The following is a 14,006-nucleotide window of genomic DNA, read 5'->3' as shown; positions in this document are numbered from 1 at the left end:
GGTCTGCCTTTGACTCATTGCCTACATTGCATATAGAGGACATCAGGACCTTTTTTTGTGGACTGATGCAGATTCATATTTGGGGTTTTTTCATTGTTTCTGTACTGGAGGGGTCCAATTACCCACAGTGTGTTCAGAGTCATTTTTTGAGGGGTTTTGAGTGTGTTTGCTGCATACTGGAATCTGATTGGCATTAGGCAGCAGCCAACCAGGGGGTCTGCCCTAGGGTGGGGGTGCAGTGTGGTGTGGTGGAGTGGGTGCAGGCTTATGATAAAAATGAGATTCAAGCATGTTTTTTTTCTGACCCTCTTCTTGATGCGCAGTAATCCCAGCTGCAGGCCTATGAGTTGTTTTTCTTTGGTTTCTTTTGATGTTCTTTGTTCTTACTGTTTTATCTTTATTCCTATTCTCGTCAGTCCCAGAGGAGCAGATGTATATATAGGCCGTGCAGAGCACAGCCCGAGTCACATGCTCTCACGCGTACAGCCGCATCACAAGCTCTCCGCGGCGCGAAGGCGATCCGTTCTGCCGCCGGCCGACCTCCATTATGGGGCGTTTTAAAAACTCCTCTTCCGACGGTTACCGTTATTGAGCCTTCTGGTGAAATGAATGACACTCGTGTTTACCTCTCCCATTGTAATATTCGTTATCAGGCTGCCTGCCAACATGGGGAAGTGCTGTGTAGATTAGGCTATTATTATTAATACCTTTCATTATTTGTCACAAGCATACAAAATAAGGTGTGTAAACTGAGAGTTTGATAATTATCAGGGCAAGGTCGTTACTGCTTTCACAATGCTGTTTATGAATCTAGTCCGGACACATGTTTAAGCACAGTGCCAGTATTGTCAGGCGACTGGGGAAATGTCGTTTGAATCATAATGCTGACGCTCCTTTTTCGAGGACATCGAGGGCACACGCCCCCTTGTTGTTGTAAGCGCTGTTGACTGTTGCGCCCCTCCCTCTCCCACAGTACATGAACAATGTGGACTCGTGGTGTAAGGCCTGTGGAGAGGTGGACCTGCCCTCTGAACTGCAGGACCTGGAGGATGCCATCCACCACCACCAGGGCCTGTATGAGCACATTACTGCAGCCTACTCTGAGGTACAGTACTTTACTGTAGTTTACTCTGAGGTACAGTACTTTACTGCAGTTTACTCTGAGGTACAGTACATTACTGCAGTTTACTCTGAGGTACAGTACTTTACTGCAGTTTACTCTGAGGTACAGCACATTACTGTAGTTTACTCTGAGGTACAGCACATTACTGCAGCCTACTCTGAGGTACAGTACATTACTTAGTTTACTCTGAGGTACAGCACATTACTGCAGTTTACTCTGAGGTACAGTACATTACTGCAGTTTACTCTGAGGTACAGCACATTACTGTAGTTTATTCTGAGGTACAGCACATTACTGCAGTTTACTCTGAGGTACAGTACATTACTGCAGTTTACTCTGAGGTACAGTACTTTACTGCAGTTTACTCTGAGGTACAGCACATTACTGCAGTTTACTCTGAGGTACAGCACATTACTGTAGTTTATTCTGAGGTACAGCACATTACTGCAGTTTACTCTGAGGTACAGCACATTACTGCAGTTTACTCTGAGGTACAGCACATTACTGTAGTTTATTCTGAGGTACAGCACATTACTGCAGTTTACTCTGAGGTACAGTACTTTACTGCAGCCTACTCTGAGGTACAGTACTTTACTGCAGTTTACTCTGAGGTACAGTACTTTACTGCAGCTTACTCTGAGGTACAGCACATTACTGCAGTTTACTCTGAGGTACAGCACATTACTGTAGTTTACTCTGAGGTACAGTACATTACTGCAGTTTACTCTGAGGTACAGTACTTTACTGCAGTTTACTCTGAGGTACAGTACTTTACTGCAGTTTACTCTGAGGTACAGCACATTACTGTAGTTTACTCTGAGGTACAGTACATTACTGTAGTTTACTCTGAGGTACAGTACATTACTGCAGTTTACTCTGAGGTACAGTACATTACTGCAGTTTACTCTGAGGTACAGTACTTTACTGTAGTTTACTCTGAGGTACAGTACATTACTGCAGTTTACTCTGAGGTACAGTACTTTACTGCAGTTTACTCTGAGGTACAGTACTTTACTGCAGTTTACTCTGAGGTACAGTACATTGCTGCAGTTTACTCTGAGGTACAGTACTTTACTGCAGTTTACTCTGAGGTACAGTACTTTACTGCAGTTTACTCTGAGGTACAGCACATTACTGTAGTTTACTCTGAGGTACAGTACATTACTGCAGTTTACTCTGAGGTACAGTACTTTACTGTAGTTTACTCTGAGGTACAGTACTTTACTGTAGTTTACTCTGAGGTACAGTACATTACTGCAGCCTACTCTGAGGTACAGTACTTTACTGCAGTTTACTCTGAGGTACAGTACATTGCTGCAGTTTACTCTGAGGTACAGTACTTTACTGCAGTTTACTCTGAGGTACAGTACTTTACTGCAGTTTACTCTGAGGTACAGCACATTACTGTAGTTTACTCTGAGGTACAGTACATTACTGCAGTTTACTCTGAGGTACAGTACTTTACTGTAGTTTACTCTGAGGTACAGTACTTTACTGTAGTTTACTCTGAGGTACAGTACATTACTGCAGCCTACTCTGAGGTACAGTACTTTACTGCAGTTTACTCTGAGGTACAGTACTTTACTGCAGCTTACTCTGAGGTACAGCACATTACTGCAGTTTACTCTGAGGTACAGCACATTACTGTAGTTTACTCTGAGGTACAGTACATTACTGCAGTTTACTCTGAGGTACAGTACTTTACTGCAGTTTACTCTGAGGTACAGTACTTTACTGCAGTTTACTCTGAGGTACAGCACATTACTGTAGTTTACTCTGAGGTACAGCACATTACTGTAGTTTACTCTGAGGTACAGTACATTACTGCAGTTTACTCTGAGGTACAGTACATTACTGCAGTTTACTCTGAGGTACAGTACTTTACTGTAGTTTACTCTGAGGTACAGTACATTACTGCAGTTTACTCTGAGGTACAGTACTTTACTGCAGTTTACTCTGAGGTACAGTACTTTACTGCAGTTTACTCTGAGGTACAGTACATTGCTGCAGTTTACTCTGAGGTACAGTACTTTACTGCAGTTTACTCTGAGGTACAGTACTTTACTGCAGTTTACTCTGAGGTACAGCACATTACTGTAGTTTACTCTGAGGTACAGTACATTACTGCAGTTTACTCTGAGGTACAGTACTTTACTGTAGTTTACTCTGAGGTACAGTACTTTACTGTAGTTTACTCTGAGGTACAGTACATTACTGCAGTTTATTCTGAGGTACAGTACATTACTGTAGTTTACTCTGAGGTACAGTACATTACTGCAGTTTACTCTGAGGTACAGTACATTACAATTTTTATTCAGTTTATTTATCCCTGCATAGTGATCGCTGTTTGATGTAGTAACAGCAGTCAACATCACTTTAGTTAACTTGAGATTACTGGGTTCTTGTTAGCAGAGACATTTTGTTTGCAGTATTGTGAGTAATTGGTGGTCGGTAATGTCCGTGCCGTGCGCCCTACAGGTCAGCCAGGACGGCAAGGCCCTGCTGGACAAGCTGCAGCGCCCGCTGACCCCCGGCAGCGCCGACTCCCTCACCGCTTCCGCCAACTACTCCAAGGCCGTGCACCACGTGCTGGACATCATCCACGAGGTGCTGCACCACCAGCGGCAGCTGGAGAACATCTGGCAGCACCGCAAGGTCCGGCTGCACCAGAGACTGCAGCTCTGCGTCTTCCAGCAGGACGTCCAGCAGGTCGGGCTCCGCCCCCTCCCCCCCCCCCTCCCCCTCCCCGCACCCAAGGGTTTGTTTGGGTTTTTTCATGTAAGAAAGGGGAAGCGCGTGTGTGGAAATACCGCAGACAGGGAAGTGAAAGTCTTGTGCCCTTCTGTCCAACTGCACTTTATATGGCCTAATTTATGTGCTGGATTCAGTCACTGTAGCGTAATTATAGCAGTGCAATTAGCCGGTCTACACACACTCGTTTGTTTTTTTCCTTTTGATCTTATTTGGTTCTTCCTCTATAAGCCCTTTTATCCGAAAGATGGACTGATCCTGTGAAATTACTGCTTCAGATATGATCTTGGCCAGGGCGAACGTGCTGCTCTTTGCAGTTTGTAATGGAAGGCTGCTCTTCGAATCTTCTCGCCTGTGTGCTCCTGGTTATTTTTACGAGGCAGCGCGGAGCTGTGGCTGCAGTCGCTGTGTCTACGCAGCGCAGGGGTGCAGGGATAAGGGGGGAAGGAGCCAGTCTGGGTTTTGCTGCATAGTGCGTATGTCTCTGGCTTCGCAGCGTGCACCACCCCTCCGAGTGGAGGCATTTCCACCCAGACACACCGCGGCCACGGAAACCGAAGCAGCCCGCTTTCAAACCACACGGGGGTTAGGGTTAGAAAACGAAGCAGAGATGAGCGAAAAGCCCAAAAAGATGAAGGAAAGCCCTCTGCGGTTCCGACAGGACCCGCACCAGTTCGCTAACACGTGCACGCTGCTGGTGGAATAATTCTAATGTCCTTCAGTACGCGTGCGTTCTGTCTGATGCCAATGACAGCCCCTCCCCCTGAACAGCCTGTCTGTTGCTGAGAAGACTTTAGGATGTAATTGCTGGTAATGCCGCTGCTTAAAAAAAAATATATATATATATATATATATACGCGGCAGGATTATTTTCCTGTGCATGTGTAGCAGGAATAGCACTGTGCAATTTGTGGTGGCAGCACACACATTTTCTCTTCTCTGAGCAGTTTTCATGCACGGACTTTCGCTTTAACCCTTCGCGCTCAAACGTGGCAGCAGTAATGACTGGGCTACTTACTGCGACTTTCTGCCTTGGGGAGGGGGTGTGTGTGGGGGGGGGGGGGTGGTGCGGGGGTGTTCGCTGCTGCAGGGTTCTCCCTCTGTGCTAGGGAACAGTTGCCATGGCAACCGTTGTTCATAAGCGCGGCCAGGTGCGGGCTTTTCCGTGAGCCGCGCAGAGCCGCGCGCGGGGACCGAGCTGGCCCTGGAATCGAAAAGCGCGCCCGCGGAATGACGGAGCCGAGGGGAACCCGCGCTCCCCAGCGCTGAGCCCGACTGACCAGCTTTTCAAAAAATAACGTGCGCTCCTCCTCGCCCCGCAGTCGGGCATGCGTCGTCGACGCCGGCCGCGTACGACTCTTGCGGGTGTCGAGTCGGAGCTCTCTGTCGCCGTCTGTTTGCCCGCCTCCCCTCGCCTTCGAAGCCCCTATCTCGTCGGTGGCCGGAGGGGGCTGGAAGCTCCGGCGATTAGAGCTTAGAGAGTGAACAGGTTTTTAACGAGGAGCGCATTAGCGGGGGGATGCTGTCTTATCCGCACTGACGCAGCCCTGCACCAGCCGTAGCTGAGCCCCGGAGATGAGTTTCCTCTGGAATGGTCTAATTGCGTGCGAGCGCGTGTGTCTGTGTGTGTGCGGTGCGGTCGAGCCGTACCAGCGATGCAGCCGTGGTCAGAACGCTACGCTAATTATACCCGTGCAGAAACGGGACGCGCGATGCAGGCGGGGCCAGGATGCAGCCGCACGGCTTCTCTTCTCTCTGAAGCCGGCATATGGGAGGCCCCTTCTGGAACCTTCTCCGCTTTATCCTCCTCTCGAATCACGTGATCTGCTTAAATCTCCGCTCTGGTCACTTCTGAGCAGTGCCTTCTGTTAATTCTGTGGAAATGCTTTGCATGTAGAATTTGCCGTTGGGACTAGCTCGCTGTCAGCATTAAGCTCATCTCTTTGCCTGTCTCTTAGTTCCTCAAAACAAAAGCAAACAAAACCCCAGTCAATACAATCCATATACATATTAGCCCATTGTAAATATGTAATAGTTTTTTTATCTTTTATTTCTCAAACTGGTTTTTGCCCTGCAGGTGGAATGCCTTTTTGCATGATTAGGATTCCTACCCTGGAGAAGTAGTTGTATCTGATATGAATGTTAGATATTTTTGTGTAGTACCCTGCGGGTGAGATGCTCCTGCACACACTTGTATACCAGAGTATGGCGGTCTGGGACGTGCGTGTCTGTAGCTATGGCAGCCCTGTGCTGCGCCTGCCGGGCAGGCATAACCAGCTTAGCCATACCCCTCTTAGCCATGCCAGCCTCTAAGCTACTGTCTTGCCCTCTTAACCGTACCGCTTAGCCGTAGCTCCTCCTTAACCACGTTGCTCTGGTTCCGCCCCTCCGCAGGTGCTGGACTGGATCGAGAACCACGGGGAGGCCTTCCTCAGCAAACACACCGGCGTGGGCAAGTCCCTGCACCGGGCGCGAGCCCTCCAGAAACGGCACGAGGACTTTGAGGAAGTGGCCCAGGTGAGTTTCTCCAACACCACCCCCCCGCCCTCTCACTTCCTGTTTCCCACCCGTTTACTGTGCTGTGTAACTCTTAAGGGGAATCTCTCTGTCTCTTTGCTTCTGCTATCTGAACATTAGGGATGTATCATGTTCACTGACTCATTTGACCAGGGTGGTACTGGGTTTGATTTCAAAATGACCTCAGACCTGCTTTTGTAAACAAAAATTATTGGCTAAACATTACTTGATTTTCTGTTAATTTATTTACCTGCCTACATTATAGGGTATAAAGAATGTTCGTCTTGTATCTCAGTTCGGTCCGGTTTATCCCATGTAATAGTAATACGAAAGAAAAAGTAGGTTAGAGCTGTGTGTTTTTTTTTTTCTTCCTCTTTTTGAAGCTGCGCTCAAATTTGGGCTCTGGCTGAATGTGATATTTAAATCAGCCATGCAGGCAAATTCAAGGCCTGGCATTGATTTTTGAACGAGCGTCTAAGAAACAAACAGGGCTTATTTTTCACATTTATGCCGCCTCTCGGTGGAAATGGATTTCCTTTGTCTCCGGAAGATGAAAGCGACGGTGCCGTTATGAGACGGAGCGATTCTGAAGGGCCTCGTTAGGGGACGTTTTCGTCCTCGGCCCGCTGCTTGGTTCAGCGGCCCGCTCTCCTGATTTACGCGGGCTGGCCTCCCCTCCTCGGCTCTGAGAGTTAGCGCTTTAACGAGAGTGAGAGATGTGCTGGACGGCGGCCCTTCTGGGCCCGAGCGGTGCGGCGGTGGTTTAATAGCCATTACCCCGCTGTGAGCGCTTTGGAGGGTACGGGCGGTCAAAGCAAACGCCGGCCTGCCTTCCTGCGAGATGAGTGAGTGACCCCCCCCTCCTCCCCCCCCTCCCTCGCCCGCGCAGAACACCTACACCAACGCCGACAAGCTGCTGGAGGCGGCGGAGCAGCTGGCGCAGACGGGCGAGTGCGACCCGGAGGAGATCTACCAGGCCGCCCACCAGCTGGAGGACCGCATCCAGGACTTCGTCCGGCGCGTGGAGCAGCGCAAGGTGCTGCTGGACATGTCCGTGTCCTTCCACACGCACGTCAAGGAGGTAGGCCCCGCCCCCCCGTCTCGCCGGGTCCCGCCTCATCCAGCGGCAGCCCCGCCCACTCCTTGAAGAGTCAGTTGGGCTCTGTTTGTAAGAGACGCACACACACATGCTCACACACACGCACACATATGCACAAGGCTTCAAACGTGCCATGTACTGCACTCATCTATGATCATTTTGCCAAAGTTCCTGTTCCATCCTGTTCCGCTAAGATCAATGTGTATTAGACTAGAATTAGCCACCAGAGGGTGTGTCAGCATGGTGAGTCACCATTCAGAGAGATTAACAAGGTGTTCCAGTGAGTGCACGCGGTGTTCCGATGTAGGTGCTATATTTTATGTCTCTGCCGCATTATAATTTACTAGTTGATCGATAACGTGCGGCGCAGAAGTCAATGCTAACGCAGTCACCTTGTAAAGATGGACAGCATTCGCCCCCCTCACTCCCTCCTCTGTCCACGAGCCGTCCGTGCTGGGACAGTGAAGTCCACACACTGCAGCTAGACCCTTTTTTAGGGACTCAGCTAGAGACAGGATGTGGGAGGAGTTGTGACAAAACACTGGGACACTGAGGAAAATCTCGGACGAGTCCCCTAGAGCAGCGGAGTCTTCCTGAGGAGGTTCAGCGCTGGCAGGGTGAGGGGACTGAGAGCTGTCCTTCATTACAGTACACATAGACTACAGCGCCCCCTGTCTGCTTCTGCCCTATGGCGGCGGAGGAGGAGTCGCTGGACCCCAGGAGGGAAGCGTCCATTGCACGCTTCCCTGCTCCTTCGGCTGAGAGGGTAACCGCTTGCTAGAAAGGGCGTGCTCCCTCTCGTCCGCCCTGCTGTGGGCGTTCCGGCTCCCTCTCTGAGGATTAGCCCTCAGACGCTTCTCTAGCGCGAGCAGCTTCTAGTGTTCCCCTCCGCAGCTCGGAGGGGAAGCCGCATCCACAATGGCGTTCTTTCACAGCGGAAACGGCGAGCGGGGATATTTCTGTTTGATATGAAAATAACTTTTTCCCCCCTCACGCCTTTTTAATGTCGCACGCCCTGCATATTTCCTCTTTGAACGCGGCTCCCGATCGCGCACATTTATTTATTAATTTATTTGTCTCCCGCTCCCCCCCCACGTGACATCCTGTCTGAAACAATAGGCCATTCTGCGCGGTTGGCAGGAGCGCCCTGCTTTGTAGTCTTCGGTGCTCTGGGGAAAAGCAGTAAATTATTCCAGGCTCTCCCGGCCCTCGTTCTCCCGTCTTCGCGGGAACGCGGCGTTCCGTTTCGGCTGAGCCCGCCTTGGGGACGGGGCCCCGAACCTCGGCAGACGCTCCCTTGCGAAACGAGAGGGCGTGCGTCGCGAGCCGTCGCCCCTCTCCTCCGCTTTGCTTTCATCCCGGGTTCCCCTCCGCGGCGGCCGCGGCGCGCTAGCAGTCTTTACAGCCGCGGCAGCCTGTGCACGTCTGGTTGTGCTAGCCGCAAGCTGTAATTACGTGGAATCAATTGAAGGACGTTTCCTGGAGGCAAAGTGCACTGTATATTTACCTTTTTTTTTTCACCGCGGCCTCCTCACCTGTCATTAATTGAAACGGGATCACATGGTGTCTGTTTGAGATTATGAATGGCAGTTCAGCGGTCATGTTTTATACCCCGGTACGTGACAGTATATGATTATTTCTGTACTGCACGTAAAAGGTATTTACGTGGTTGCGCTGTTCTCGTCTAATTATCGCAGATGTCGAGAACAGCTTGAGACAACATTAGTCACCGCAGAGCCTGCACTGTTCACAGAAATACGTCACTTCTGTCATCATGTGTCAGGACCTGGTTTATTCTGGTTATATTTCATTAGCCTTACTCAGCAGCAGAATTTCTGTGCTGGTTCGTAGAGCTCATAGATTTTTTTACTCAAGGATTATGGTTTCTCTCGTTCATGTAGCATTCTGTTGCTGAGGTGCTGCCCTGTACATGTATTGACACATTTTGACACCCTTAAGCTGGGAATACCGAGGCAACAACGGTGGGTCCGAGCATCGGGGGTCCGAGCATCGGGGGTACCGGCGGCCTGGTGTGCGTGCGCGTCCTCGCCCGTGGTCAGCCCTTGCAGAACGCTTCTGGACCCCGTCGGTGTCCCGATTCATTTTTTGAGCCAGGACCGCGTCGTTCGGCCCGTCAAGCCAATCAGCGTGCAGTAGAGTTATGGCAAGGGGCGGAAGTGGAAGACAATAACAATAGGGTTGGTGTCTCTGCTACGGCACTTTCGAAACACGCAAGCAACACTGTAATTAAGCTTATGACAAGCCACTTATTACATTTCACTAGCTACTTCCCCTGTTTGACAAACCTTTGTTTACTTGTGGTCAAGAATCTATTTAGCCACAACCCAACCGAGATGCCGTCTCTGTAGTTTGTATTCTGCCACTGTAGGAGAGGAGTTACCAACTCTATAAACATGCCAAACCGGATAGGAAACAACCAGGAGAAATTCTTTAAATATGCTATCTCTTAACCCTTCATTTCATGACACAAATTCCAGAAGGCACCCTGTGCTTGTTGCTGTAGCAACCGTGCCTTAACCCACACGGAGAGCCTCCTACACTGTCTCCTCTGCTTTTTATTCTCCATCTCAAACCAGGCTACAGTTGCTAATGCCATTGCAGATTACATTCGAAATTGGACTCTGAGTTGGAACATCATCTTCACTGTTCTCTTGCCGTCAGTTCTCTTGCTGTGTGTACACCAGACGAGTCAACACTTCTGCCTTTTCCGTGGTTTCATTTACACGCACATGAGGAGGTGACCGTGGGTGCAGTGTGACCACTTCCTCTGGGAGTTGGGACAGACCACTCCTAACCAGTGTTGATGAGTTGGCCTGTTGTTGGCCGTTGTTCGTTGGCTTTGTATATTCCCGGCTTTAGAGTGCACTCTCTTCACTCTTTACATATGCTTTTAGGGGAGGTACATCTCTTACACAAAAACGTATTCAAATGAGAAAAGAAAAAGCTGAATTCAGATACATCCAATTCTCTTGCTTACAAATTGTAGTTCTCTTGCAAATATCTGTCGTCAGAATGCACAAAGGTGAATGCCAGAGAGATGAGACCCTATTGCCACTTGCAGCATATAACGCTACACCTGATTGGCCCGCATTGTCTCCACTGGGCCACCTCATTGGCTGGTGCTGACCTTTCCCCTCTCTGACACCCCCCCTAGCTGTGGACCTGGCTGGAGGAGCTGCAGAAGGAGCTCCTGGACGACGTGTACGCCGAGTCGGTGGAGGCCGTGCAGGACCTCATCAAACGCTTCGGCCAGCAGCAGCAGACCACCCTGCAGGTCACCGTCAACGTCATCAAGGAGGGCGAGGACCTCATCCAGCAGCTGAGGTAAGGCCCCGCCCTGCTGTCACTGGGGGAGCACTGACGCACTGCCCGCTGTATGTCTAAGTTAAAAATGGAGAAACTGGACCGCAGGATTGCAGGTGCTGTGAACAGGCTTCTCCTGCAGCGGTTTTGTCTTCAGTTTTCATCCTCGCTTGCAATCGCACAGCAATGGCTTCTCCCCCAGCTGTTCTCACTTTAAGAGTTGAGATTGGTGTTAGCAAGAGACTCCCAGTCTATTTTCACTCAGTGTTTCTGCCCCCATTCTACAGTATGTAGTGAGGTGTCTGAGAGATTTCCATCAGGAGATTTAAAACGTGAGCAAAGGCTTGTGGGATTTGGAGTGTGATTGCACGGTATTTTGAGAGTTAGCACGAGTGCCCATGCCCTTTATGATAGCTGGGTGCCTCCATTGTGGAAGTGACAGATGGGGTTTACGACTTGACTTAAGTTCATTACAAGACTAAAACACTGAGTTTCCCTGCAGCCAGGATGATCTGGTTTTGGCCCAGTTCACACACCCTACCTAAAATGAACTGTGTATTAACTACCATCATTCCTGAAAACTGGCTTTTATGTAAAGGGAAGTATGCTTTTTTGACACAGTATGCATTTAGGCTTACTTACTGCTCTATTAGTTTGCTTGCTTGCATAGACCCCTTAGCTAGCTGGGATAGCTTATACGGTTATGCATTACGCCTTTATGGTCATATCCCTTGAATTCAAATTAAGCACCATGATCAAGATGTACAACAATGGTGCGCCAACATAAAACTGGACCTGCACCCTTCCAGTTACCTGCCCAGCTCTTTGAACTTCAAATTCCCTGTGCAGTGAAACTCAGATTGAATTCTAGTGATTGATATCAGGCGGTACCAGGTGCAGTAATAAGCTCTCATACAGCAAATCAGCTAAAGTGCTTCAAACACTTGGGTGCTACAATAGCTGTCTGATTGGTGTTTTGTTCTGCTTGACTGACTGTATCATTATTGGTGGATTATCATCTATTATCCCTGAACTAAAATGAACTGTGATCATGGAATATGTTGTTTCTTCAGGTATTCTTTAGATAGACAATGGCTCTAGATATTAACACATGAAGACAAAAGGTGAACTATGGGGAAAGTAAAATGACAGCTTTTCAGAACAAAAGTGCTGCTTGTACTCCTAGTAGAACTAATCAAATTAACTTAAATATTCGGAACCAGTTATTGTAGCCATATTAGTAGGAACCGACACAGCATTTTAAATTCTTGTCGTCTCTGCTGTTTTGCGTAGCTCAGTGTAGCCGCGTGCAGCAATACCTGTTTACCCGCGTGTGTTAAACTCCGGAAAATTGTGGAAATTCACGGGGAAACGGAGAAAGCAGCTAACCGCGGTCGGGCTGCAGCTGTGTGAAAATGGCTTTAGCGCGAGCGTTCGCTGCTCTACAGCTCTTTCTCAGGGGAAGCTCGCGCGTGTGCTTCAGCCTGCCTTCTCTCCCGCCGATTGGCCGTGCGCGCGGGGCAGGAGCCGGTGCGGACCAGCTCGGTGATGCAGTATTATGTAAGGCTCTGGTTACGTAACGCCGCGGCTAATCGCGCGGACGGTTTTGTGGAGGAGCCCCGCAGTCTTCTCTCTCAGCTGAATTTCACGCGGCGCGCGAGTCTGGATGCAGCTCCACGCAGTTTTTCTTCCGCATTTCCGCGACCAGAGATGCGTTTGAAAAATACAGCCTGCATGGTCCCAGAATGATAACAGAAAGCACAGGACCTGCATTAAATGCCACCATGACTCACAAGTTGCTGAAATGCAGTCTTGCCAGCATGTAAAGGAGGCGTTCTAATACTGTTTGGTAGTATGTGTCATAGACTGTATGTATAATAATATGCATTATGATGTTTCATACATTTAGCACTATTATTCAGAGCCACTTAAACAGAATACATTATTTTACATAAAAGCCATTTGTACTGCTGGATTCCTGAAGCAGTTCAGCTGAAGTATCTTGCCAAAGGGTACACAGAAGCAGTGCCCTACCTGGGAATTAAGCCTACAACCTTGTGGTTTCAAGCCCTATTGTGCAAGGCTATTGTGCTACACTACTGTTGTCCTGGTTACATAATGTTACTTTTGCTGGGCTGTTTTTCCTGACCTTCTGATCCTCCTGGGTAAATAGCATCATAAACTGCAGCATAACCCTGCTAAATTGTAGAATTTCGCTAACATCGTGTATGATCACGTTATTAGAGCGTTACAGGGGCGCTGTGGTAACGTTTGTCTATTTCCCCCTTAGTTTGGGATGCGTAGTGACCATGATGTGTCTCCCCTTCTCTTGCAGGGACTCGGCCATCTCCAGCAACAAGACGCCCCACAACAGCTCGATCGCGCACATTGAGAGCGTGCTGCAGCAGCTGGACGAGGCCCAGGCTCAAATGGAGGAGCTCTTCCAGGAGAGGAAGATCAAGCTGGAGCTCTTCCTCCAGCTGCGCATCTTCGAGAGGGACGCCATCGACGTGAGTGCCCCCGTCACCGCCGACGGTCATGGCCACGCCCTCATCGTGGCCCTTAGATTGCCTGTCTGTCTCTCTCTCTCTGTCTGTCTGTATGTGAGTTTTAGACAATGTGAGTTTTTGCACTGTGACCAGAAGCTGTCGTGTGACCGCATTAGTTTTTGTCCCGTCAGCTTATGGAACAGTGGTTTTGTGCCTCTGGGGAATTGTGAGGTATTTCAGTAAATCCGCTGAGGTTTATACTGTACATCTGTTGTAGCGTACGAACCTCCTTCCTGTGAATAAGAGGGCGGATGAAAGCGTGCGATCTCTCTCTCTCCTCTGACTGTGGGAAGATTTAACCGGAGGCTGGGGGGTGCCCCCCCCCCCCCCACCCCTGACCCCGCGTGACAGCGCTCGCTTCGCCGGTCCCGTAAACAAAGGAAACGCGACGCGTCTCCGTTTCCACGGCCGCGGCGCCGCTTTGATCCGCTGCGGCGGACGCTAGCGTGTCGGGTTACCCCCGATCGTAGCGCCGGCGGGCTGGGCGACACAACCTTTCAGGAAGAAAGAAAAAAACAACGGAGAAACCGCAGTAGCGTGTAGCGCGATGTCATTGCAGCCGAAAGCAGAGCCGGCGATGCGCCCGTACCAGGGCTGCGGGTGCGGCCGTGCCGTCACAGGGCGGCGTGGTGTCGGCCCGCTT

General features: G+C 49.7%; 1 protein-coding gene across 3 annotated transcripts in view; it reads left to right on the top strand.

Moving 5' to 3' along the window:
- The window catches only part of trioa (trio Rho guanine nucleotide exchange factor a), a 129,334-nt gene that overhangs the window by 71,724 nt on the left and 43,604 nt on the right, over positions 1-14,006 (top strand). For all 3 annotated transcript variants that reach the window (XM_035427916.1, XM_035427917.1, XM_035427918.1), the window contains exons 9-14: positions 974-1,105; positions 3,602-3,832; positions 6,269-6,391; positions 7,281-7,472; positions 10,666-10,835; positions 13,150-13,324. In XM_035427916.1, coding sequence (XP_035283807.1) covers positions 974-1,105; positions 3,602-3,832; positions 6,269-6,391; positions 7,281-7,472; positions 10,666-10,835; positions 13,150-13,324 — 1,023 coding nt within the window. The remainder of the gene's footprint in view (positions 1-973; positions 1,106-3,601; positions 3,833-6,268; positions 6,392-7,280; positions 7,473-10,665; positions 10,836-13,149; positions 13,325-14,006) is intronic.

The sequence above is a fragment of the Anguilla anguilla genome, chromosome 8 (genome assembly GCF_013347855.1).
Source record: "Anguilla anguilla isolate fAngAng1 chromosome 8, fAngAng1.pri, whole genome shotgun sequence".
In the NCBI taxonomy this organism is placed as follows: Eukaryota; Metazoa; Chordata; class Actinopteri; order Anguilliformes; family Anguillidae; genus Anguilla; species Anguilla anguilla.
The sequence above is the reverse complement of the archived record's forward strand: the minus strand, read 5'-3'. Positions and strand labels throughout refer to the sequence as shown.